A 27,369-nucleotide genomic window follows, 5' to 3' on the forward strand; every position below is an offset into this window, starting at 1 on the left:
TGTGTATGAGATATTGGAGATGCTCTGGTGAAGCTGTTGTGTCACTTTTTATTTTGATCTTTGCTGGTGTCTCGTCACCCATCATGCTTTGCTCTCGTTCTCCTTTGTTTGTGTGGCATCGTTGGGGACCGTCTTGACTTCGGCTGGCGCTGGCTTCGTTTCTGTCTCCTGGCATTCCGGTTTTGCTTCTACAGGACCCTTCCTGCGGAGAATCAGGAAAACAGCACTGAGACCACGGTCTGCAGTAACGCACCCTCTGGCCAGTTCCTCAAAGGGGGCTCCAGTTAGAGCACTGGTCTCCAAACTCAGCTGCACGTCAGGATCACCTGGAGTGTCTAAAAATCACTGATGCCTGGGCCGTGTCCCCAGAAATCCTGATTTAATTGGTCTGAACGTGGTGACTTTTAAAAGCACCCAAGTGGTTCTAACTTGCAGCCAAAGTGGAGAGCCACTGAATCAGCGGAAGGAGCCCTTCTGGCCCTTATCTGATGCCAGGGGTTCCAGCTTTACCTGGGGTGGTGCAAGTGCAGCAGGTGCAGCCTTTCCCTCACCCTGCATGGCTGCAGCAGCCCAGCTTGGTATGAATCATGTATGTTGGGCTCCCTGGTACTGATTCCAGGGTGCCCTCTGCAAACCACCTCTTCTTGCCTGTCCTCGCACCCCCCCCCCATCTGTGCTCTGCCTTTCCTGGTGATGCCTCTATGGCTTGCCCGGGCAGGGTAAGAAAATGCTTTTTGTTACCGAGGCAGCTTTCCATGGGACTCTGATGAGAGGCCAGAGTGGGCTGCCGGGCTGCAGGGGAGCTGAGTGGGGTTGAGTGGGCGGGGCTGGCCTTTTATTTTCTGACAGATTCGGGGCTCCTGGTGAGGGTCCCCTTGCTGCTCTTGGTGGCAGTACCTCCGTTTATCTGGGAGCAGCCACAGGAGCCTCTATAAAAGCCTCTGTCTGACTCTGCCTCTATCAGTCCCAAGAGTGAGAATCTGGTTTAAGGACGCACCAGAGCAGACTCAAACCCCAGCCCCAGCTGGTGCCCCTGCATCTTGGCCTCACACTGAAGAAACCTGTAAGCTGAAGGACCTGGCCTTGAACTTGGAAGACCCAGCGGTCACTCAGTGCTTGGGAGCTCTGCGTCTTCCCAGTCACTCAAGGGCAGGAGAAGCAAGGGTGGGCGGGTGGGTGTGTCGGTTGGAGTGTGACGGGGCCTTCTGGACCACACAGAGCCTCTCCCCACACGAGCCTCAGGGTCTGTCTCCTTACTTCCCGAATACCCGTGCCATTCTGCTGGGGACTCGGCCTTGCCCTGGATGACACACTGCCTGCGGGCCCCAGGGAGGCCAATCAGGGCACCTTGACCTCCTTTAGCTCACTTCCCAAGCTACGCTCATCCGTGGCCCGAATGCAAAGGCTCCTGCAGGGACGACAGACGCCACTGCTAGGATGATAAGGATACAACCTAATTAACGTGGCCTAATTAGTCAGCAGGCAGCTGCCTGGCGGGCCTGCTGCCTGTGCCCACTCTCTGCCTCGGCCCAGCCCCTGGCTGACAGTTGCCTCGGAGAAGCTCTGGAGTAGGCTGAAGACACATCTAACAGGGCGGACACAGCACAAACGCACACCACCACGGGACACCCCCCCGGCGACAGTGGACAGAGAGAGGCCGTACTCGGTCTTGGCTGGCGCAGGAGGAAGAGCGCCGTCGGCCGTGGAAGGAGCAAGCTCAGGGGCTTGTCCACTGGCCCCGGCGGCGGGAGCAGGAGAGCCCAGGGCTGCAAAAACATCCTTTGCAAGGTCAATATCTGGGGTCTTGAAGTTCCCTTCGTCCATTTTAAAGTCCTCGCCCTGGGCAGGGTTTGTGGTGCTGATGGAGGCCGCCTCGCTCTTCGGGCTGGCGAGGGCCCTGGCTGCCTCGGCCGGGCTCTTCGCGGCGCTGGGCTGGGTGGGCTCAGGGTCCGGACCTTTGGTGCCGGGAGCCTCCTGCTTGGCCTGGGGGGCTTCTGGGGTGGGGGTCGTCGGTGCCACCGCTAGGGGACCGGCTGCCGTGGCCGGGCGGGGGACCGGCTTGCCGGCCGGAGGGGCCTTGGGGGCCTCGCCCGCACTGGCAGGGGTGCTGGGGCTGAGCACGGCCCCCTGGTTTGCCAGGACGCTAGAGGACAGGTTGCTGGCGGCGGGGGCTGAGGTCAGGGGGGTCGCTCAGGTCAACGAGGGGGTCGACCTTGGGGGCTGAGGCTGGGGGTGGGGAGGTGGCGGCAGCGCCGGGCCCCTTGGAAGGGGTGGTCTGGCCGGCGGGCACAGAGTTTGAATCAGGGGTGGCCATGGCCAGGGGGGCGATACTGGCGGTGAGGGTGGTGGTCTCACTGGTGGGGCTGTTCTGAGCAGTGGCAAAAGTTTCGGTGATAGTGTCAGAGTTAGCGGTGACGGTGGTGACAGAAGGCAGCATGTCCTCCACAGTGGCTGTGGTGTCAGCAGGCAGCCTGTGGGGAGGACAGAAAGTGGAAGAGATAGACGATGAAGCTGAGATGGACAGAGAAGCCGGGAAGGGCAGAGGCCAAGGCGGGGGCCGGGGGCTGGCGTGCGGGAGACGCACAGGCATGGACACAGGCCCACAGAGAGAGGAGGACGCGAGAGGAAGCACACGCCCAGGCGGGCAGAAGAGGACACAGGAGACAACGGAGAACTCGGCAGTCTAACAGGGCCTGTCACCTTCCTCCCTGCTGACTCCCCTCCCGATCTGCACGGGGCTCCCTTCCCTACGGCCCTGGCGGCCCTTTCGGACCCCTGCCTGCATCTCGACTCAGGGAGAGGCCAGCTGGAGCTCAGCGTCCACCACCGCAGGCATCATAGGTCCCTGGGGAATTGGGCCCACCTGCCCCAGAGACGAAGAGGGCTCCATGTGATCCCTCAGGGCTGTGGGTGGTCCAGCCAGAGATTCTGAGCTTCCATGAAACTCCATTTCCTTCAAACCCACAGGACCCACAATACCCACGTGGTCATTACCATCACAGCTAGATGTGGCTTCTGACCGAGGGTCCCCAAGGCTTCCGAGACCAGGAGAACCAGGGAGCTTTTACCAGGGCCCCAGCTTCCCTTGCCCTTTTAGGAAGAATGCAGAAAACCCTAGAATTCTTGGAAATCCTAAACAGAATCTGCTAAGCTCAGCCTCTCTCAATGAAGTTTTGTCTCCTTAAGCCATTTCCAGAATGTGTGTGTGACCTGGGCACAGGGTCTAGGGATCCCACGTACGCACAGAGCCTTTAAGGCATCCACAGCCACCCAGGTAGAATCAAGAATGCCTCGTCTCTAGAGAGAGAGTGGGGTCAGGCACTCCTGGCCCAGCACTCCAGAATTCTGGCCTGCCATGCTCGGCGGGGAGCCGTGGGTGGGAAGCATGGAGCTGTGCGTAGGGTGATGCGGTGGGTGTGAGGCTCTGCCGAGGAGGTGGCAGCCCGACCCGCCCACGTACTCGGGCTCCGTCAGCAGCGTGGCATCGTTGGGCTCTTTTGTGTTTCCCTCCGTCGTGGTTTGGGGTCCGCTCCTCCTCAGTTCGCACCTCCACGATGGGTTCCTTGGACTCATCTTTCCTGTGGAGACAGCTCTGCTGGTTCCATCCCAGGGAGCTGGGGGATGCAGGGGGCTCCCAGGGAAGCCAGCTACAGCTCAGGCACCTGTGCCTGGCCCAAGGCTGGGGGGTGGGGGACGGTGGGATCCAGAACCAGAGTCAAGTGCGGCATCTCAGCCCCCGCTCTTGCTAGCTGTGTGACCTGCTCACCCATACCTCCATTTCCTCATCTGGAAAATGGGGCAAATAACAGTCTCTACCTTGCCTAGACGTTATGAACATTAACTGAGATAATGGATATAAAGTGCTTAGCACAGTGCCTGGCACAGTTCAGTGCTCAAGTCATCTATATTCGTATACACGTAAGTATGTATGTACGCGTATGTGTATGTGTATATGTAAGCACGAACACGGATAAGTATATGATGTATATATAAGCATACGTGTACGTATATGTAAGTATGTATACGTGCAAGTATATGATGTATGTATACGTATAAGTGTATACGTATAAGTATATGTAAGTACATACATGTATAAGTATAGCTATACGTATATGTAAGTAAAACATGTATACGTATATGTATATGCATGCACATACATGTATAATTATATGATGTATGTGTATGTATATACAGTGCCTGGCATGGGGTGGTGCTAACAACTTATTTCCTTGCTCCATCCCTTCTCGCCTTGCTCCAGCTCAGCCCCATCCAGTGACAGTCTGTGAAGGTTCCTGCTATTTGGCTCAGGATCTGTTTCTCGTCCATGCCCTCGCCCGTGTACCAGTGCAGGAGCACATCCTCCAGGAGGATGCTGGATCGTCCTCCAGGAGGACAGGTATTTTCATCTGCTTTGTTCACTGCTGTCCCCTAATGCCTGGGGATGGTGCCGTGCCCATAGCGGCTGCGCCATAAATATTTGTTGAATGATGGTTGCATGAATGGCAGCAAGGCAAGTGTGTCTCTCAAATGCTGACTCCTCCCTGGTAGCTCCCTTCCGGGCTTAGCTCTGACAATTCCCCTCATTTTGACCTACGTAGGGATTTCAAACGTCTATGCGATTCTAGTTGTGGGGTTGGGTCCAGGTGTCTGCTTTTTAAACAGGTACCCCTGAAGACCCTGCTTTGAGAGACAGTTCTCTAATGCTCTGCTCCCCTCGGGGTTTCCAGTGGGGAAGCTGAGGTGGCTCCCTTGCTGGGCCCCAGGCCGGGGCAGAGTCTAGCACTCTGCAGCAGCAGGCAGGTCTGCACTCACGAGAAGGTGGCTTTGCCCTCCTCCATGTCCTTGCCCTTGGTTCCAGGCCCGGCTTTTCCGCACAGGTTGATGGCGATGCACATGAGCAGGCCACACTTGTTCAGGAAGTAGCAGGTGACGTCCACGGCCACCAGGAGCAGGACGAAGGTGACGACGAGGATGCCCACGATGGCGCCCGTGCTCAGGCCTGAGGTGGGGCTGCCGTTGGCTTGGGGGGGGAGGGAGAGAGGGATGGTGTTTGTTCGTACACTGAGATGCAGACCTGGACCTGCCGAGCAACAGCCCTGGGGGTGGGGTAGAGCCCACAGGACGGCTGTGGCATCTGTGTTCAGAGTGACACTTTCCCTGGGGCCTTTCTACCCCCAGGTATTGAGACAACAGGGTCTCTTTCTATCTTCAAGAGGGAAGGATGGCAGCCTCCTCTCATAGACCAGGGGACAAGGGTGCAAGGCACCCACAAGTCAGGAGGAGACTGGGCACTGTGTTTCCATCCCTGCTCTCAACCCACACTCAGCTGGTCTCCCCATGAGCCCTGGGAGCTGCCAGGTACAGGGTCCCAGATGGGGCGACAGAGGGTTCCCAGGACTTCCTTTGGGCTTGTGGTGACGTCAGGCACAACAAGATGCCCCGCGTACCTCCGCGCTTCCTTCCCCCTCTTTAGGAGCCGCTCCAGAGGATCCCGACTTTGGACCACATCCTTCTTCATTGCACCAGGAAGACGAATGAAGCTCACTTACTCTGGAGATATTGGGGCCTCACCAGGCCCAGAGGGCAAGGTGGAAGGTCTGGGAATACTCACCATCTGGGAGCCAGGCACGCTTGGATCAGATTTCAGGAAACCCAGCCGACTCACCCAGAGATGCACGCACGCACGCACGACAGGCTCACTCACACAGGACACGTGCCCACCACAGACGGACACACATTCTCACCTTTGAGCAGCACCCAGCATCCCCGCTCTAGCTGGACTCACTTGAATGACTCAACCTCTGTGTCTCACTCCCTGGTGTCCATCTAGAATCCCCTGGGGGCCCTGGGCTATTGATGGTATCACAGAAGGACCCCAGGCTCGGCTGCATCGGGCCCCCTCGTGATGGGTGCTAGGTGCCTGCGGTGGACCCCTGACCGCTTGGTGATTCCCACCAGCATTTGGGAGGCGGAAGGCTGTGCTGGGGGAAGCAAGGACCCATGCAGAGCTCTGTGGAAGCCAGTGTGGAAACCATGACCCCAGGCTGAAAAGTGGGTACCCTGCTTCATTTTTCTTCTTCTGGGAGGACAGGGTCCCAGAAGGGGCAGCCCCATCGTACCACCAGACCTTGTCTGAAGCTTCCTGTGTCCTCCGGACCCACTGGGGTCACCCAGGCCTGTTGACTGGAGGCAGGAACTGTGGCCAACACAACCTGGGTCTCACTGGGCCTTTGCTGAATCTGGGCCAGGCCCAGGGGCCTCTGGCCACATCACATGCCAAATGATGGAAAAAACAGGTAACCCAAGGTGACAGAGATGGGCCACACACTCTGTCTCCCTGTGGTTTGTGCTCCTGGGCGGCCCTCTGTGTGTCCCAGGGGCCCTGCTCAGGCATGGCGGGGCTCCTTCAACTGCTGTCCTATTCTGATGGCCCTTATTTCTAACTTCAATTCAGGGTATAGGCCACTGGCCAGCACATGAGAGACGACCACTCACAACCTAATTCCTGGCACCCAGGGCTCAGCTGGGCCTGCACCGGAGGAGCCTCCTAGGATCTTGAATCTTTTTGGCTCCTTGGGACCTTGTTCTTGCTTCCCAGCCCCTCCTCAGGCTCCCCCACTGGTCCCTTTCAACCCCACACTGAAGACACAGCCTGTTCCCCAGGAAGGCCCGAGTCCGGCAACGGGCTCCATGCTCAGAGGACCCAGCTCTGGCCACTCTGTCTCTGGGCTTTGGCGGCAGGAAACCGGCCACGGGTCCCTGCGGTCAGCTAGAGCCGGTCTTCTCCCCAGTAGCACATCGTCCACTCTGCTTCCCCGTGGTGCTCACACATCCACACACAAAAGCAAAGAAAGACACGCAGGCCTTCCTGGTCTTCAGAATGCCAAAGCTGCTTCCCTGAACAGGGAAGAAATACGGCCTTGGGCTTCCTCCCCATCCCATGACTCAGGGCTGGAGGCCAGCTGACACCCGTACCCAATAGGTGTTAAGTGTCTACTTCCTGCAGAAGGAGCCTAAGGTATTTCTGTGGGGAAAGAATGTCTGTATTTTTGGACTCAAAGGCACTAACACCATGTTCTGAGGTTTATACATAAATATGGTTTTAGGGAACTAGTCACGTCTCTAAGGAAGAAAAATAAACCACTGCAAAGCTGCTCCGTGTGGGAGAAGCAGCCGTTATCCACCTGTGCTCTGGGCTCAGCAGACCCATCGGAGGGCTGCACTGCTCTGAAGGCCAAGGCCGACACCTCCAAGGGCCAGGAGGACGACGAGACTGATATAAAACAGAAGGTAGGGCAATGGTCTTCTCTCTCATTTCATATAAAATTCAAATTCTCTCCCTTAGTCTAAAAGGTGCTACACGTGCTGTGGACTCTCCCACTCCTCTGACCATTGTAACTCAGGGCACTGAGCCCTGCCGCCCATCCCTGTGCTCCAGCCGGGAGCGCCCCCATTCTATCTGCTCACCACGCCCAGCCCGTTCCTGTCATAGCGCCTGGCTGATGCCTTGCCTGGAACCCTCCAGCCCCGTCACCTTGTGGTGGCTCTTTGTTATCCTGCAGGTTCAGCTCAAATGTCACCTTCTTGCAGAGGTTCCCCCCTCCCCTGCCCCGATCTCTTATCTACTCAGGCACCTCTACCCAGTACCTACCACATTACCCTGTTTTATTCTCTTCTTACCACTATCTGCCATTTTCTGTTCATTGACATGCTTTTTATCTGGCTGCCCCACCCTCTAGAATATCCTGGCAGGTACCCTGTCTGTCTCTTGTCTCCCCAGCATCTAGGACAACCCAACTTATAAGAAACGTTCAAAGAATATTTGTTGAACAAAGGAACAGTGTTTAGCCTTGGAGATAAGAACACTGTCTCCAAATATTTAAAGGTGTGTCATGAGAAGGAAGTAGTCTTATTCAGTGTCCCTAATGGATGGCAACTATGGGGGTAGGAGGCAAACTTGAGCTCACATGAGACAGAACTAACACACAAGAGCTATTTAAGTGTGGTGTGAGCTGCCTTGGAAGAGCTCCCTGTTGCCAGAGGCATTCAAGCAGAGGCTGGAAAATCCCTTGGCTGGGATACCATAATGCTCTGAATGAGTTTCCTGCACTGGGAAGAGCTTAGGATAGAGGATGTCTTCAGGTCCTCTTCAACTCTAAGAGCCTGTCATTGAATGTGAGATGTCCTACAGTCCCCAGCACAGGGTACAGATTCCCTAATGTCCATGTCCTCCACAGTGTGTACTGAGTAGGACTTTTTCCTGCAAGACAATCGGTAGGTCCCATCTTTATTCATTGATTCTTATGATTTTATCTTTAGTTGAAAAATAAATACCTTTTAGCATAATGTTTCTCCACCTGCAGCAGAATTCCTGGGGTGCTTTGTTACGAATTCAGATTCTGGGGTTCCCCCATTCCACCAAGTCAGAATCTCTGGGGGTGAGGCTCAGGCTCAGGGTTTGATGGAGCACCCCAGTGATTCTTATGCACCCCAGACTTTGAGGACCACTGTTTCTAAGTTTTCTGCCTGCATTACAATGAATAACAGCTGTTCCTATGACTCCCCACCCAAGGATGAATTGTGCAGTCTTACCTGGTGGCCCTGACCTAACTGATGTACTTGATGGATGGAGAGAGAGCAAAGACTTATCCCCAAGGGACCACCCAGTTCACCATTAAGAGTCTAGACTTCCAGAGGAAGTGAGGTACCCCTCAAGCTGGAGAAAGGATGTGTGGAGCTTTTACAAAAAACTGTAAATAAAGGAAACACCGGATGCAAATGAAAGGGTAGCCAAGTCAAGCCAACATTCATTACCTCTTGGTGGCTGTTACAGAATTGTTTAGTCCAGGCAACTAGAAGGACAAAGGTTATCTCCTGCATCCTGCTTAACATTTTACAAAAGGAAAAGAAAACAACTTTGCGGTCTATCTTTGCATGACCTTCCCCTGACCTCTCCTGGCTACCCCCATCTGCACACCTGCATACATAGAGTGCTTCTTGGGAGCAGTTCCTCCACAACCTCTGGGCTTAGAGCTGCACTGAACGGTAGGGCTATGAAGCTGGGGCTGCCCATCCTCTGTGGTTCCTGGTCTGGGAGGTGTCGGCACTGAACACCTGGCTTGCCCAAGACTGAGACCTACAAGTGCCTATGCTCATAAATGCCTCAAAATGGGAAGATATCTCCCACCTTGCAGTTGAGGGGGCCCGAGTCACTGTGTCGCGGGACATCAGTGCAGAAGTGCCTCCTCCCGCCTCCGACTCTCGGAACCATTAAGCTGAGGTTCTGGTTCACTCGTCTGCTTGTTCCTTCCTGGAATCTGCTGAATAGATGGCTGGCCTTGGGGCTTTCAGGAGGCATCCAACTAAGTGTGATTATAAACAGAATAGGGCTTGCCAATGAGACCCTTCTCTTAGATTCTGTCACCACGTCACTCTGTGAAGCCTCTGATATGAAGTCGTGAAGGGAGCCGTGCTATCGGGAGAACTTGCAACAGAGTTGTGGCTCTGGTGGCCCAGAGTGTGCCCCTGATCCCAAGGTGACCACCTTCTGGCTCTGCAAAGGCACTTTCCCCTCGCCCTGTCTGCTGGGGAAAGTCCAAGGAGGCGGTGACCCACAGCAGCTCTTAGGAGAGCTGAGAAAACTGCATCGCTCCTCACGAGGAAGGGAAAGCGATTCCTGTGGCTAGAACTCCACTCAGCAAGCACGCGTTTGGGGTCCAATTTAAAGGGCTCTCTGGGGCAATCAGAGTAATCCAGGTACCTGTGAGGTGGAGGCAGAGGGATTTGGGCACTTTGTAGGACACACAACTATCAAATAAAATCCAAACACGCTGGTGAGTCCACATGAACTGTTATTTCCTTTAATAATGCAAAGGTGTAAACTTCGTCAAGGCCTCGCTGATTATCTACACAACAATGTTAGCATTCTTATTAGTAGAAAAACGTGATCCACACCTGCCGTATAAATATTCCAAAAAATGAGCAGAGAAGCCCTGTGGCGTGTTGAGACTGGGCAGCGTTGAGACAGGGCGCAGGGGCAGGGCGGCTGAGCGGGGCAGCGAGCGTTCCCTCCTTCAGGGCCTGTCTTAGGGGTTCCCGGCAGGGCTGAGGGCTGCAGCCACCATGAGAGAACTCAGTGTCCGGTGGGAGCGGGCGTGCCTGAATGCTGTCTCCCGAAGGGCATCCCTTACAAACCATGGGCCTGTCTGAATGGGGCCAATGCAATGACCCCAAAGTTGCTTCAGCTGAGGCCTGCCTGGCCCAGAATGAGCTGAGGGGACAGGGTCATGGATGTCAGGCCTCCCCACACTTTGGGCCAGATCTTCAGAAACACAGACATAGGCCCTTGCCTGTGGGACTGGGACCAGGGTGGGGCAGACCTCTGAGATGGGCCCTCCTGGGTGAATATGCAACTTCTGCCGAAGATGATACCAAGAGCCTGCCGGGAGTCAGGGGACAGTGACGGGTGACCTGCGTGAGGACCACCTCTCCCTCCTTTGCCCTCCTAATGGCCCTGGGATTCTACGCCGGGCCCGGAGGCACCATGGGCCTCTTCTTGATACTCTGCCTTGTGCCTAAGAACCGTGTCTGCTCCTGCTGCCGTGGTGGGACGGGAGATGGGGGATCCTGGGGGAGAGGTTCATGGCGGGGCTGGAGGCCAACGGGGCTGGGGCGAGAGGCGCTGCCTGGCTGAGCTGTTGGGTAGCCTGTGGCCTCCGGTGTGTGTACCTGACCCTCTAAACTGCCAGCGCTGGGGACACGGGCCTGTGCCCACTGACACGGACAGCTCTGCCCTGCAGACCATAGGATCATTTGGATTTCCAAAGAGAAAGGCTCGTCTTTGAACATTAAAAAATAACAACAGAACCAAAAAGTAAAGAAACCAAAAAGAACAAAGATCAAACTTCTGTGGAGATGCTCAGAGATGAGATATGTGGAATGATATGTGACCACAACGGAGGGGGGAGTTTTTATTCAGGAGAAGGTACCCCCAAGCTCAGACACTGACGCCCCTGAGCAGGATTCACCCGAGTCTCTACGGGGAACTTTAACAAATGCACCTCACCTCCTCTCCTGGGCATGTCGGGGGGTACCCCCAACAGCAGAGGGGCAGCTGGCTTCCACCAGAATTTTTAAAATGTCACTGAAGCCACTGACCGACAGGGGGTCGGGGCACTCGGGCAGTATGACAGGCTGGCTGGGTTCCAATTTATGGGCACTCCGGGCTGGCCCTGCCTCGCGCTCTACTGAGCACGTGTGGGGAGGGGGTGCGACTCGCGCCAGGCTCACAGTGTATGCTTCCAACCTGGGGGACTGATGCTTACACGATAATGTGGGTCACAGTTGGGCCACATCCGCCAAGACACGAGGTCTGTGGCTGATCTGTAGCCATGCAGCAGGTATCACCCTGACTGGGAGACACGCACCTTCCAGAGCCCACAGGTGCTGGGCACGTCCTAGAGTGGCCCTGTTCACAGAGCCAGCGTCGGGTGCTGGTTATACTACCAGGACCAAGGCGCCTCCCAGGATGTTGGATCAGCCCCAGAAAATACTCAACGAATCCGAGTTCTTCCGCTGCATGGGCAACAGGGTGACTTACTTTGCCCATCATGCCAGCAAAATGCTCCGGTGAATTGCAGCGGGCTTACCAGGGGCACTTAAATGCGAGCGAAGCCAACTACTTATTGAAGGGCAGCAGAGGAGCACAGGGTTACAATGGGGACACGGGGTGATTTTAACAATCTGATGCAAGCTTTAGAGAGTACTTAGAAATCCTTCTCTGCTACATCATTTTCAGGTAAGAACCAAAAATGCAACCAGTAGCAGATGTGCAGAAACTTTTCTGTAAACCTAGTGTAATGGTTTTTTGTTGTTTTTTTAATATATAATATAGAGAGAGAGAGTTTAAAGAGAAGAGCTCCCAAACATTTTTATACTGCTATGAAAAAGGGGGCAAACTCCTTATGAGGTGGCACAAGAGTATCTGTGAAGGGTAATAAGTCTGGAGGTCCAGCTTTTTCCAATTGCCAAACCTTCCTCTTCCACAGGGAGCTTGGTGGTGTGGCCATGGCAGTCCTGACAGATTCTTCCAAAGGGGGCACTGATCATTCTCATAGGAACTGGGCTTTTAGGCAAATTTAGTTTTTTGGCATTCAAGTTCCTAACAGAGCAAGAGAAGAGTCACTGCAGAGAAAAGCAATGAGACAAAGGTGTAGGACGCGGAGGAGCCTCCCAAGGTCGCTGCAGGTGCCAAGCAATGGGTCCCCAGAGAGAATGTGGTTGTTTAAAAACAAATGTGGCAGTGGGGATGTCCCAGTGACGTCCAAGGTGATATATGTGACGACAGACACAGGAAGGGGAGGGGGGAGGAGGAAAGAGAAGGAAGAGACAGAAACAGAGGAAAAAAAATAGATAAAAAGAAAAAAAAAATAGGTCAAATATAGAAAATGCAAGAATCAAAGGTTAATTCAACTTTGTAAATTAAACTGACAAAGGTTAGAGAAGAGTTCAGTGTGGTATTATCACCATAAGGCCAGTTCCGAAGCTCAGCAAGGCCAGAAGCAGCACAGCAGGGTGAATTCAGGAGTTAGGGGTCAGCGAGCAAATGAAATTAAAGTGAGAGAACAGAAGCCTCCACAGGCAAATACAAGAGTCTGATTAGGAAAGTGTTACCTTTGATAAGGGGAGGTCTCTAAGATGCAGTCAGGGGTCTCCCCACGGCCTTCTAGTCTCTAGAGTTTTTTACACATTGGGGTAGAGATGCATCTGATCACTGTAGTATGTGCAGCAAACTGTATGCAAGGATGGGGGCCACCTTTTCAGCAATAAATCGGACTCTTCTTCCTATTGTACAATCCCCCCACCCATAGCGCTCTTAAAGAGAATCTAGCTCTGCACCTCTCACCTCCACCACCCACTGACCACAGAATTCCACCGTGAACGTACATCTCGTAATTCAGAGGTTTTATTCGCAGGTCCCAGAGAAGTCCAACCAAGCAACCTCCTTCTAAAACCTATGCAGTAGAGCCCAAAGCCCTCTTGGGGAGGTGAGTAGCCCCTCCAACCCTCCCCTTTAACTGGGAGCCTGGGAGATTAGCCAGAAGGACTCTGACAACTCCAGTGGGCAGGACCCGGGGGACTGGTCTTCCCAGACTTTCTGTATCTGACACACAGTGGCCCCAACTTCTCCAAACCCAGAAGCTGATGCCGCTGGCAGTACCCAGCCTGGGAACGCAGCGTGTCGGAATCACCACCTACGAAGTCTTACCCGAGGAAATAGATGCCAGGAGAAATCTGTCTCACTGCAAAGGAATCACTCAAGGCTTCTCACTCCCCCATCTCCTAAGTGCCCCATAAAAGCCGAGCAGATCTGGACACTCCCACCACACTGTCAATTTCAGGGAAAAACTGACCCAAGAACGCAGAGAAAGAAGGGGCAGAGAATAGAGAGGGCCACCTCTATTTGGACAGCCTATGAAGCAGTCAGGAGAACATTGTTTACAGTCACAACTAGATGCCTTGGCTTCATCACTGACCACGTGACCAGTGCCTGCAGAGAGACACCCACCCTAGCCTATGCTAAGGGGCCTCCCTGTCAATGCAGAGGGGAGGACCACGGACACTTCTCAGCTATGGCCGCCAACTCCCTGGGGGCCCGCACACATCTATCAGACACACACACTCATGCACAACCAACCATCGGGAAGCACACGCTGATCTTGCTTTGTTGCTGCTCGACTAACCCACTTCCACACACACAGCCCTGTGTCATAGTAGCCCATGTCCTTTCTGGCCTCTCTCCCTCTGGAAAGAGCAATCGTGATCACTGAGCTGAGAGCCGGGGGCAAGCACTCTAGACAGGACAGGCATAATGGAGGCCAGACGAAGGCCACCGGGAGGTTGGAGCATCTTCCTACCATACTTGGACACTGCAGAGTGTTTATGGGGACCCCTCCACTAGGCTGCAGCTGTATGTTCTATGCCCACCTCTCCTGCCTGTGGTTGGCATCTGGCTGCTCTAGAAAAGCAGAGAGGGACGATGAAGATCTCTTTCTGCTCTGAGGAATTAGGTCATTGAGGAGACTGGCCATCAGCAGCAAGCCAGCTGGGCCGGAAAGCAGAGCTCTCACTTTATTCCCACACTTGAGTTGGTCCTGGATCCCTAGAGACAGATCTGCATCTCCTGGGAGAACTGCTCCCATCCCGGCCTCTAGCAGACTGGACTGCCTTTCATGGATGGGGGTTTCCAGCGTCTACTTTCTCCACTTGTTCTGTTTCAAGTGGCTCAATTTAATCTTTCTTTCAATTGAGAGGCCCTTGGCAGAGAGGATTTTTAACTAACTAACTGGGCACCATATGTTCCTTCTCTCGGGGTTCCCACAGAGAAGAGATTTGGACCACAGTTGTGCAGGTAAGCAAGCATCAGATAGAAAGTGCTTAAAAATAGTTACGTGGTCCTTGTATGAAATGGTAGATAGCAGATAAGGTCTCGAAAAAGGATCCTTCCTCAACCAGCATCCAAAGCTTGGCTGGAGCTGGGGTCTTTCCCATCTGAGGGGTCCCACGGACTGGCTTATCATCAGTCCTCCAAGGCTGAGTGACACAGGACCTTCACTCAGGAGGCTTGGCCAAGCCTTCCTGGGGGTCCAGTCCATCGCAACCTACCGCACAGCTAGGTACAAAGCAAAACTAAGCTTTGCATGGGCAACCGATCATGAGGATGGCTGTAAGCAAGCGAGTTGTCAGGGGCTGTTCAGGCACATTAGGAGGTGCGGCACTTGTGCATTAATTCAAAGCGGGAAACTCACAGAAAGCAAAGCCGTCATACCTGGGATGGCTGTGGGCTGGGCCGAGGTCCTGAACACAAAGCGAGCTGCTTTGGACTTTCCCTGCTGGTTCTCAGCCACCACATAGACCTCGTACTCGGCAGTCCAGTCCAGGGACTTGAGCATGACGTGGTCACTGCCAGATGGGAGCCTGATCTCTGGTTTCCATTCGGAGAAGAGCTTCTGGGAGAAACCAGCAAGAAAGACACAAGACACCAGAAAGCTTTAGATGAAATAGCTGCTAAGACCAGCTAACAGGAGGAACGTAAGGGAGTCAGTAACGATTGGTGCAAAGCAGAAATAAAAACCAAAGATAGGACATGGTCTTTATTCTTAACCAGCCTGAAAAACCCAAAGGTAAATGATCACGCAGGTCAGGAGGTCAACCGTGCGTGCCTGCAAATACAAACAGCGGCAGACTGCCAGTGTGGCATGGGGCCAACTCTTCAATGTCCTGTGCATCACCTTGAGAGCATGCAGGGACCCAAGCTACACTCTAGAATGCTGGCCCATGGCCTAAGGATGACCTAGAAGAGTAATCCAACAACGGTGTTTCTTGTCCTGTTTCAGAATGTTGGTCACACTCAGGTGTGTGACTCACCTCCCTGACATGGGAACACTGCACAGATTCCACTTTTATTAAAAATAAAAACTATCATTTATGGAGCACCCACTACATGCCAGGCATTGGACTAAAGGCTTTCTGCACATTTTCTCACTGCATCCCTACAACAAGCCTGCCAGCGCTTTTGCCAGGCCCTTACTAAAGCTGATGACAGGGAAGGGAGGGAGAGGTCAGGTGACTTCCCCAAGCCACATGGGCAGTCGAGCTGTGGCCAAGAGCCTCTGCGCCCAAAGCCTTTCGTAGAAGGGAGCTCAACACACATCTGCTGCACTGAACTGGATGGTCCTATTCCATGCAGTGTGACCTGGTCTCTGAGACTGGAGCTGGAGGTGTCACAGGTGTGAATTCTTCCGTCAGGTCCAAGGCTGAGGTGCCCAGAGTGCCTACAAGGTACACTCAGCTCAGCAGAGCACTGCCCAGGGCATAATTTCAGACACGAAACTGGAGTTATAGGTGCCCCTCTTTTCTCGAATGTTCTTTCCAGTTCTATCCTACACGTTTGCCAGTGAGTTTGTTCTGGGTGGGAGCCGTTGACCCATGTCTACTGGATATTGGGCTGCTCCCCGGAAGAGCAGAACATGCTAGCAGTGTCACCTGAGAGGTGGTCTAGCCCGTGGCTGAGGCTGGAGGAAGAGTTACATTCCAGGAGAGCCAGCCGTCTTCCCAGAAAAACGCTTTGTACCAACCAAAGAGATGCCTTTAGGAATGGGATAGCTCTCGTGTCATGGCCATGACCAGTGTGGGGAAATGCTGGAAGGGGGCGCTCGTGTCCTCAGAGTCTATCTGGAAGCCGGGCTGTGGCTCTAAGTTGGCTCCTGAGAGTGTCAGCATGTGCCCCATTTTAAGTTAAAACGGGGAAATTCAGGTGTTTTTGTCCTCTTTCTCTGAAAGGCTTCTTTCCTTGGCAAACATCATTACAAAAGAGAGAGCCAGAATATAAAGCAAACATTACGTTATGTAATACATATTAATAATATATAATAATAGTAATGTTCAGCAAATATTAGGATTTTGAGGTGGAAGAGAGAGGACAGTTAAGGTTGTCGAAGTCTAACATACCCCAGTGTTTTGCCCCAGTTGTCTTTTTAAGGCAGGCCTGCCTGGCACAGCTGGGACGGCTCTTCTGGAACACTGACACCTGATGTGGTCTCATAAGGGAGATATTTCCAGCCCCAGCCTGCATCATAGCAGTGATTATCACAGTTACCATGTACAGAGTTTTCCAAGTGTCAGGCACATTTCAAGTTCTTTGCTTATGTTATAACTAATCTTTACAACAGCTCGATAAGCTCTCCCCATTTTATTGATGGAGAAATGGAGATTATGGAAGACTGGGTGACCTATTCAGGTCCCAAAGCTGGAATTGGGTCCCATGTCTGTTGGGCCACGTCAGCATAACAACACATAATAACATCCTCCCCCCACACTGCCCACTTCCAGTGGGCTCCATGGGACCACCTGCCCAGGCCCTGCATCCTACTCCACAGCAAGGAAACCACAGGGACCTCTCAGATGGTGGTGCCTCTGGGCTGGGCCTTAGGAAAGTCAACTGAGGCTCCTCCTCCAACATCAGGCTCACACCGGACTTCACAGTTAAGTAGGAGAGGGCTGAGTGGACTGACTGGCTGCCCAGCGGCTGAGACGTGTGCCCGGGAGTGCTCTGTGCTGTACGCACTCTCCGTAAACCTAACCGGGTTAGGGCTCCCACGGCACTTCAAGCAGGGCTGATCAAAAGGCAGAGAGGGAGTATATCAAACTTCCTGGGAAAAGCCTATTTGGGGGGCTATCTGAAGAAAGAAAACTCCTCTCAAGTTCATTATTTTCTACGGGCAAGAAATCCTAGCAAGAGGCTATTTCCAATGCTCAGAGGCTGCCTCTAAACCTCTCAGCAATTGGTTGTGGAAGGCAATGGCCAAGGGTCATTCTAAAACCAAAAAAACCAAAAAACCACGATGGGATGATTTTCAGTTTGGGGGTCGGGGATGACAGGTGGAATGTCAGAAATCTTAGATGGGTGGTGGGCAAACCCAGAAGAAAAGGCTTAAGGCCAGGCTCACTGGTAGCCGGACAGCAGGGTGACAACAGCTCAGGTGGGCTGCACGAGCACTGTGGGTGGGGCGAGGGAAGGAGCTGGTTTAGGACCTGAGGCAGTCCAGGCCGGGGGCTAAGGACCCCGTCTCTTCAGGCACACAGACCTGGATTCAAACCCTGGCTGCCTGGCTGTATGAGTCACGCGGTCACTGACTGCATAAGCCTCACTTACTTCCTCTGTAAAGTGGGGATAATCATTAAGACCAGCTTCGTAGGGTTCTTGGGGAGAAGAAAATGCATGTGATCATGGGCCTGCATGCCTGGCCTATGATACACACTTTATCCAAGTGTGATTATCAGATATCAGTATGTTATTTGCAAAAAGTACTGGGTGATGGCAAGATAACTTCATAGAATAATTTAGGAAGCAGAAAAATCAATCATGGTATGGATTTGTCGTCACCAAAGTCATTTTAGAGGTTTTAAAATGGTCTCAGTGTGTTTATCCATGCTATATGTAGCACAAAGGACCATATTCAATATCCTATGATAAACCGTAATGGAAAAGAGTATTAGAAAAAGAATGTATATATATATATATGTATAATGGAGTCACTTTGCTGTACAGAAGTAATTAACACAACGCTGTAAATCAACTGTATTTCAATTAAAAAATATAAAATAGGGGACTGAAAAAAAAGTGGTCTCAGTGTAGACATGATCTAAAGGCTGCAAGTCAATCCTGGAATGTAAAACCCTAACCTGGACCCAGGAGCCACCTGCCAGGCACAGAGGCCGCCCCTGCCCCCCTGGGCTTTGCACGCTGCTGCTCCACGAAGGCAGGTGTCAGGGTTGCGGGGTGGTGTGAAGCCCGGGAAGGAGGCCACTCACCGCTCGGTACTTGACCAGGTAGTGTCGGATCGGGGAGCCGCCGTCATCCTGCTTGATCAGGTTCACCTTAATAGAGTTTCCATCCTCTCCCATCTGCCCTTCGAGCTTAGGTGCACTGGGTTCCCCTGAAACAGCCACGTAATTCGCATGACATTTTCATCCACAAAATGAAAATCCAATCCATCAGAATGGGATGTAGTGATGGGGTGGGGCTGGCCTCTTGCTTTCTCAGCAATTCAAATGGTTAAAAAGCAATGCATAGGGCTTCCCTGGTGGCGCAGTGGTTGAGAATCTGCCTGCCAATGCAGGGGACACGGGTTCGGGCCCTGGTCTGGGAGGATCCCACATGCCGCAGAGCAACTGGGCCCGTGAGCCACAATTGCTGAGCCTGCGCGTCTGGAGCCTGTGCTCCGCAACAAGAGAGGCCGCGATAGTGAGAGGCCCGCGCACCGCGATGAAGAGTGGCCCCCACTTGCCGCAACTAGAGAAGGCCCTCGCACAGAAACGAAGACCCAACACAGCCATAAATAAATAAATTAATTAATTAAAAAAAAAAAACTATAGCTCTCACACGTGCACCCCCAATAGCAAACTTAAAAAAAAAAAAAAAAAGCAATGCATATAAAACTTTGAATTCCAGTTGGATTCCTCAGACTTAGCCCAAACTGAGAACGCCTTTTGGGAATGTTCTGGGAAACTGCCCTCCCTACTAGCATAGTCCTTTCACCATTTTAAAGAGAAGTGTTGTTTTTTTCTTCTGTCATGTGCTTGTATTTTCTTTTAGCTGCTCTTACAACTGCAGATTTAACTTTTATGAACCTGGTACATTTTGAGGAACAGCCTGAAATATGGGAAAATGTAAGCATTTAAGGAGAAAACTTACACCCATCAAATAATTTTTCAAAGCAGCCCAGTTTTTTTCCCCTGGATATATGATTCATCCCAGCAGTCTAATCCCTAACTGGGGTGGAATGATGCTGCATTCTTGTGACCATCTTTGTATGAATTAAATTTTATTACCTAGATTCATTAAAAAAAATAACGAGTTTCCAGTTGTGATTAAGTAAAGCACGAGTTGCTGTAGGCAAGTTTCTTGTATCCTGCATTTGCGCTCAACAGCCTGAGTGATAATCCTTGGTACCTTGTATTAATGGAACGATCATTAAAGTCTTTTTATTTGTGAGAAGAGAGAGGGAAATATGTCTTTAGCATTTCTCAACAGAAAAAAGTCAATGTTTCTCTTTTCCTTGCAGTAGAACTCTGAATCCAAGGTCGAGAAGATAAGCTTGTATGTAACAAACTAGATCTGTTCTGTTGCCTGTGCTCTGAACCTTTTGTAAAAGAATGTTGCCTACAGCCTGAAATATACAGGATAGCCTGTTCTCAGGACTCTGACCTTTAAGAGTCCAGTCATATAGAGATACAAAGTTGCAGAACAGAAAATAACATTTGTTTTATTGAGGTTTACAGGAACATCCTGACCTGACCTATGTAGATATCTGCAAGAACAAAGGATTCCACCACTAAGAAGTTTGCACAACTAACCATGCCCTCCCTCACCTTGCCTTTAATAAAAGTGTTTTGCTGAAACCCTTTGAGAAGTTCGGAGTTTTTTGGGCAGAAGCCATCTGTCTCCTTGCATGGCCCTGCAATAACCTTTCTCTGCTCCAAACTCTGATGTTTTGGTTTGTTTGGCCTCACTGTGTGTCAGGTACTCGAAATTTGTTCGTAACATGGGTACTAAAAAAGATAAGGACACTTCTACTCTGAAACCTTCCAGCTTTCCAAAATGAGTTCACTTTTTTTTTTTAAACATCTTTATTGGAGTATAATTGCTTTACAACGGTGTGTTACTTTCTGCTTTATAACAAAGTGAATCAGCTATACATATACATATATCCCCATATCCCCTCCCTCTTGCATCTCCCTGCCCCCCTCCCTATCCCACCCCTCTAGGTGGTCACAAAGCACGGAGCTGATCTTAACACTGCCCCTGGATAATGTCAGCCCACAGGGTGCTAATGGCCCTGGAAGGTCCTCAGAGCAAACACAGGATTAACGTGAAAAATTCCTCATTGGGGAAACCAAAGTGCCAGCGCAGCTCAAAATCTTTTAATGTCGTGCCTGCAAAATGCCCCTTCTTAATAAACCGGTAAATTTTCCAGCCTGGCACAGCCAAGCCTGGCTAATTCTTTTTAGACAACCAAGAGAAAACTCTAGCTTCAATTCTTTTAGGAAACTATTGGCCTAATTAAGCCCCAACAGCCAGAATGCTAAATGCAAATCTTAGTCCTCCAGTAATTTAGCTCAAGCAGCAAAGCTGCTTTCCCTTTTCTTGTTCCCACTAAGTATTTTGTCATCATGAATTGATAATAATAAAAATAAACCGACGCCGGTAAATGTAACTCCAGACAGGGTACTGGGTTGTATGGAAATCTATGGGGCTGACATTAATAAAATTCTGTTTAATACATTAAAATAGTATTTTATAGGAAAATTTCAACATGTGCCACAGAGAGGAGGCATGCTGAACCCACTGACATTTAGCTAACAGAATTTTAATAGACTTGAGCTGGCCTAGGAAGGAAGAAAAATAGGAAAGAAATGCCAACCAGATGACTCTCTAGAGGATAATTCATTTTGGTTTTATGTGACATTAAATATCACTTCCTCCACCAAGGTTAGAACCTGCATTAGGCTTAACAAAGCAATTTTCACCCATTCCCAAACTCCATCGTCATGGTTGCCAGATCAACCCCAGGGTCTGGGGCACTGCTACCAACCATTCTAACAAAAGCAAGACAGTTCCCTGTGAGTGATGCCATTTTCCATTTCACTGTGCCTATGCACCCGGATCACAAGTACCCGTGGCTTAGGAAACACTGTTGGAACTTCTGTCCTCTTGGCCGAGTCTGACGGCTGCCTTGATTTCACCTGGTCCACGGCTATCATTGGCTATCGCTCTGGATAGAAGCTCTGCAGCTCTGAAGGCAGAGTCCCTCCTGTGGGGCAGGTCCAGAGCCCTCAGCCCTGGTTACTCAACTGATTAGTACTTCACAGGACAGGGAAAGCAAAGTGCTCTCCAACCCCCAAGTGACCAGAGTCTTCAGAGTATTTCTCTCCTTCCTTTGTTTTTCTTCTTCCCATCCCCCTTTTCCTATTTACCTTCTTACTCTTCTTCCCATTTTCCGTCTCTTAAAACTGCCCATGAAGTGATATCTTAGCATTTGTCCAATGTTTTCATGTTCTTCTCATAATTTGAAGGTGATTTGAACATTTTATATTTCTTTCTAAATATATATTTTTTAAAGGCACTAAAATACATTGATTTTTGTTTGTGCTCTGTCATCGTAAGATTTTGATAGTTTAAACTTTTGCTATTCTTGACTTGCTTTAAATATGAAAGGTTTTTTTTGCCTTTTCTTTTTTTTTTTTTTTTTTTGCCTTTCTGTTTTTCAATGGCTCCTTTTCATTCTATATGCTTCAAATAAGCACTAAACTTCAGTTGTCAAGTCTCCGGGTTTTCTTATTTGCAGATTCCTTTCACTTGTACAGATTCGCAAGTTTAGTGCTTTAGTTCAGAACTCAAGCTTCCCTTTACCCAAACCTTTTTACTGAGCACCTACATAAGCCAGGAATAGGGCCAGGCACCGGGGGGTTCATCGTTCAACAAGATAAGGTAACTGGCTTATATTCCAGAAGGGGAGACAGTAAAGTCTAAATATAAAAAATATTCAGAGATGCTGCCATGTGTTACAAAGAAAATCACTCGCATGCTTTGGGAGAACAGGCAGGAGGCCTGATTGAGATGGGTGGTCAGAGAAGACCTCTCCAAGGAGCTGGTTTTTAAGGGAGCCAGCTGGGCAAGGAGGTGGGGCAGAGAATTTCAGGGGAAGGAACATCAGGCACAGAAGCCCTGAGGCAGGAAGGAGCTTGCGTTTTCTAGGAACTTGGAAAGAATGTGTGAGCGACTGGGGCCCAGCCAAAGGGGAGAAAGTGACATAGGACAAGACTCAGAGAGCGGGACCAGAGCTCACAGGAGGCTTCTGAAGAAGCTGGATTTGATTAAGGAAGTCACTGAAAGGCTTTAAGCAGGGGGATGGCATGACGTAATTTTTGTGGTATTTCTCTTTACGCATCACTCTAGGAGAATCTCAACTCCTGTCTCTGACTGCAGTCCAGAGTACTTTCTAACACATTCTCAAGACCAAATTACTAGTTACATCCACAAAACACACCAACATCCTGAATCTACCCCCAAATGAACTCCACTTAGAAGAAACTAGGACAATATGTACCTTTATGAACTCAAACATTTCTGAAGGCGTATAATCGACTCAACTGTAAAATGACAGATCCATCTAGTTTCTAAAACTTAGGATCTACAGCTTCCTGCCTGTACATATTTGGTTTTGTTTTATTTTTTCTTCATCATCTCCTTAGAAATCACTAACAAGTATTGTAACATAATGAAATGTGTACAATAGTTTCCCCAAATATTTTATTGAAATGATAAAGCAGTTATTTAAAAAAAAAAATCAAGGAACACATTATAAGAAGAATGAAAAGAATACAAGATGTAAATAGGAACTAATAACCACATATCTAAGTCAGTGTAGCTATTGAATTTTAGGTGATAAGCAGAAAGGAAATGAAAGAAAAAGTTAATCTTCTTTAGAAACAATCAGTAACATAATCCCCCCTTCCCTGCCTTTTATCTGATCCAATCAATCACACATTTATTGTGAACTTACTATTGGTGTGTGCTGTGATTCACTCCATCCACCCCTGACACAGCTGTCTTCCTCCACTTTTTCTGTCACTGTTTCTTTATGCTATGGCTCCACCTCTGCCTGTCTGTCTTCTCTTTCAAGCCCAGCCCTTGCCATCACCATTGACTCAGAGCTCAGCTTCCCCTTGGAAGGCCTACTCCTCACTTTTGAAAGCCATAAGGGCTGTAAATGAGGCGCTGATAAGATACAGAGTGGATCTGGCCCAGTGACAACTTCTCCCTAAGCCTGAGAAAAGCTTCCCCAGCAAAGGCAGTGGTCTTTTCTGAGACATTTAATAGGTATAATTGTTAATTACATGGGAATCCTTTGGGCTCATTTAGGTTTTTCATCTACCCATCAGGGCTAGAAAAACAGCTGAACAAAAGCAGGACTCCTCTCCAACACAGACACAGCTGAAGAACAAATGCTTAAGAAGTAAGATTAATGTCCTCTGAGAGTACAAAGATTTAACAAGTTATTTTTAGTTTCAAGTACCTGGACACTAGGATACAAAGAAACCTCAGAAAAAGGAAGACTCAGCTGGAAAAATATGACAAAGTCGTATTGGCAGTGGAACCTCATGAAACCAAAATTGAAAATAACATGATAATGCACTTAAAAAAATACCTTCTTACAATCACTGCTATTAATCACTCTTAGCCTAAGTAGTCCCGATGATATTGCAGATGTGGAGCAAATGACTGCTTGAGATGCCTATTTACAGTATTTTGTGTACTAAAAAATCTGTCATTCTTTTTCCTACCCCCTCCAAATTTTAGACGTCAAGTAGTTCCTTGTGATGATAAAAGATGTACGATTACTTGACCTTCATAGGTCACTGTATCCATTTCTGTTCTGACTATAAACTAAAAGCTAAGAAATCTCATACATTTATAACTGGCATGAAATTTACCAGGATTTAGGTGGTTTTTGCCCATTTAAAATTGGTTTTCCCTCAGTATAGCCGGACAAAGTTTCTGAGGAAATCAGTACTTTTCATTATCCCTTAAGTCTATAATCCATGGAGAGCAATTTTTGGATGGTCACCAAAACGTTTGCAATCCTTTTGTGGTTGGTTTCAAAGCAAAACAGCCAATAAGACCTTTGCCATGACAAGTAGATGGTCTGGGTTGGGGGACTGAGGGAGGCGGGGTGGGGGAGAGGTGGAAGGTACAGGCGCTTTGTGTCCCTGAGCAGAATGCCATGGGTAGAGGAAGGCTCTGTTCATCAAAAACAGTGTAACTGACCCGAAGGCAGGACATCACGTTTGTAATTCAGCTTTCCTAGAACACGGTGTGAAGATCCCTTGTAGTGGCAAGGATGCCAAAATGGGAATAATTTACATCTGAGCACTAAATGCATCTTGGGTTTTGTCTGTAGCATATTAGTCTACTGCCAGTTTTGCCAGCCACCAAACAGTTTATGCAGATGAAGTGAAATACACAAAATTGTGTTTCGAGAGCATTATTAGGATAAAGATATTAATGCTGCCCTAATTTTGTAACATTTTCTTGGCACATGAAATATTGAAGCCCAATTTGCAAAGAGAAACATGTAATTTATGTATTCTACACTCATTCTCAAAAGGATTTGAGGCACAAAACAGAATTCATTTTACAGGGAGTGCCGCTTGAACTCACCAAAAACAGAAAATGTAATCTTCTATATTCATAAAGAGGCATATTTTTATAAACATTTTCTTCTATGAAACTTTACATTGTTAAAAAAGTTCCAGTCATAATACTAGATTTTAATCTGCTTTTTGGCCCCTTTCCCAAAACACAGTGGTACCTTTCTCCAAAGGCCAGGAAACACATGACAAGACCTCGAATGAAGAATTTCACCACACTTTTCTGAATGTACTGAGAGCAGAAGTGATGCAAAGTGCCACACTCTTTGGCAGCCTTTTCTGGGGTCAGCTTCCCCGGCACCTTCTTGAATAATATCTTGATTGATTGGACTTGCTCTTTGAAACGAGCAGACTAACCCAGAGGGAAAACAAGAAGCTTTACTCTCCCTGAGTCGATACATTTAAATAACTCGAAGCCTAAAACGAGTCTAGTTGTCTAACGGTTTGATGCAGATGGAAGGTTTGTTTTGGAATCACTTGAAAATATGTGCCAGCTGACCTGGCCCCCTCTGGTTTAAGGTCCTCCTATCTGCTGCGCTGTCACTTCTGCCAGTCAGTGGCTTTGCAGGGCTGCGACAAGTTCCCTGGAGGAAGGGCTGCAACTGTGGTGCTGTCACCACGATCATGTCCTGAATGCATGGAACACGTCACCATTTGCCAACCACCGTGTCAAGTCAGCAGCAACTACAGAAATTAAGAGCTCTCCGCAGAAATTCACACACCCGTGCACCAGGTAACGGACCACAGGCAGACGTTCACTCAGCCTTTCACCTGTCCCTCACGGAGGGCACGATCTCTCCTGGGCGGGGCGAGCACAGACACTTACCGGGAGTTTTACTACTTGTAAAATGCGTTGAGTCTGGAGCCTGTGCTCCGCAACAAGAGAGGCCGCGACGGTGAGAGGTCCGCGCACCGCGATGAAGAGTGGCCCCCGCTCGCCGCAACTGGAGAAAGCCCTTGCACAGAAACGAAGACCCAACACAGACAAAAATTAATTAATTAAAAATTAAATTATATAAAATTAATTAAATATAAATATATAATATATATTTATATATAAATATATAAATATAAATATAAATATATATTTATAAATATAAATATATATAAATATATATTTATATATAAATATAAATATAAATATAAAAAATATAAATATAAATATAAATATAAATATAAATATATATAAATATAAATAAATGTATATCTAAATATATAACATTAAATTAAATTTAAAAAATTAATTAATTAATTAATAATTAAAAAAATCAACCACTGCAATTAAATATTTTTAAAAAAATGCGTTGATACAACCATGTCTCACTTTTGCTTGGATCAGTCAGCAAACGCTTTTTGGAAACCCCTAATTCTCCACACCTCCTACCTTTCCGGCCGCCCTGCTCCTCAGGCCCGGTCCCCATGGGAGGCGGGGCTGCGTGCGGACGCACGGCGAGTGCACTGACGTCCTCGAGCCCCGCCCCCACGGGGCCGCCTGCCGGTTGGAACGGCAGCTCCCCGGCGCGGAGAGCGATGAGGCCGGCGTCAAAGTGAGCGCGTCATGGAGGGGCCTGCCTAACTGGGACCCGTGGCCCTGCGTCTTCTGGCTGCGACGCGGGTCCTGCGCACGCTGCGGGGCCGCAGCCGCCGGGCGGTGGGCGCCCGAGGGGCTGGGAGGCGAGCCGGGGCCCCCAGGCGGGTGTGGGCACCGTGTCCACAGCCAGCGTCCCCGATGCCGCGCTCGGGCCATGATGACCGGTGAAGCTGCGCTGCGACAGCGCGGCCGACTTCTTCCCTGTGTCCAGTAGTGGTCTGGAGGGGTAAGGAAGCCTGCCTTTCAATTTGCGGGAGCAGAGGGTTTGAGGTCCTTTCTCTTCTATTGCTCTAGTATACTGCATAGCACCTAATAAAATACTGGGTTATAGTTGACATTTAAATCGCTGATTGATCATCAAGATTGGGAAGTATCATTGGAAATGAAAATAGGAAGAGTCTTAAGATTTTTAGGTTTTTCTTTTTTTCCCTGTGTCTCAAAAGGTATGTAGTATTTTACTGAGTGGTTGGGAATAAAGTTTGCAGTATTCAGTGTATTCAGTTTTAGTATCTAAATAGAATTAAACTGCTGCTGTAAACTGGAATAACACTTTGTTACTGACAAGTTTTCGAATGCATCTGTTCGTCAATTACCTGTTTGGGAAGATTGTAGTTAATGATTTTAAGAATGTGGCTCTAAACCTCCAATTGACTCAAGAAAAGCAAATAAGTCAAGATTGACAAATGTATAGGCTCTTCATCTTATTGTGTGTGTGGTTTTTTTTCTTTCTTTTAGTTATTTGTCAAGGTGTAAAGAACTCTACCACTCTTAAGACAGTAAACTTCACGGGGTGTAATCTGCTGACATGGCAGGGAGCAGATCACATGGCCAAGATCTTAAAGGTGATTTTTTTATGTTTGAACTTTCATGAAAACATATGTGATTGAAGCACATTAATATATTGATACAGATGGCAGTTAATTTTTGTCTTTTGCTACGTGTGAGTGCAGCTTTCGTTTTGTTGAAAGAATATGACCAGTTTTCAGTTTGGGATTCTGCCATGT

At 49.5% G+C, this 27,369-nt stretch overlaps 1 protein-coding gene across 1 annotated transcript; it reads right to left on the reverse strand.

Annotated features, from left to right (window-relative positions):
- LOC133099797 (neural cell adhesion molecule 1-like) lies at positions 1-26,521 on the reverse strand. Its single transcript, XM_061203674.1, is given in 10 exon segments — positions 1-202; positions 1,664-2,178; positions 2,180-2,471; positions 3,461-3,498; positions 3,500-3,578; positions 4,813-5,020; positions 14,828-15,008; positions 18,373-18,497; positions 25,601-25,730; positions 26,159-26,521. Coding segments are annotated over 10 exon segments (2,052 nt in total). The 3' UTR covers positions 1-81.
- Between the last annotated feature and the right edge of the window lie 848 nt (positions 26,522-27,369).

Source organism: Eubalaena glacialis, chromosome 10 (assembly GCF_028564815.1).
Source record: "Eubalaena glacialis isolate mEubGla1 chromosome 10, mEubGla1.1.hap2.+ XY, whole genome shotgun sequence".
NCBI classification, from domain to species: domain Eukaryota; kingdom Metazoa; phylum Chordata; class Mammalia; order Artiodactyla; family Balaenidae; genus Eubalaena; species Eubalaena glacialis.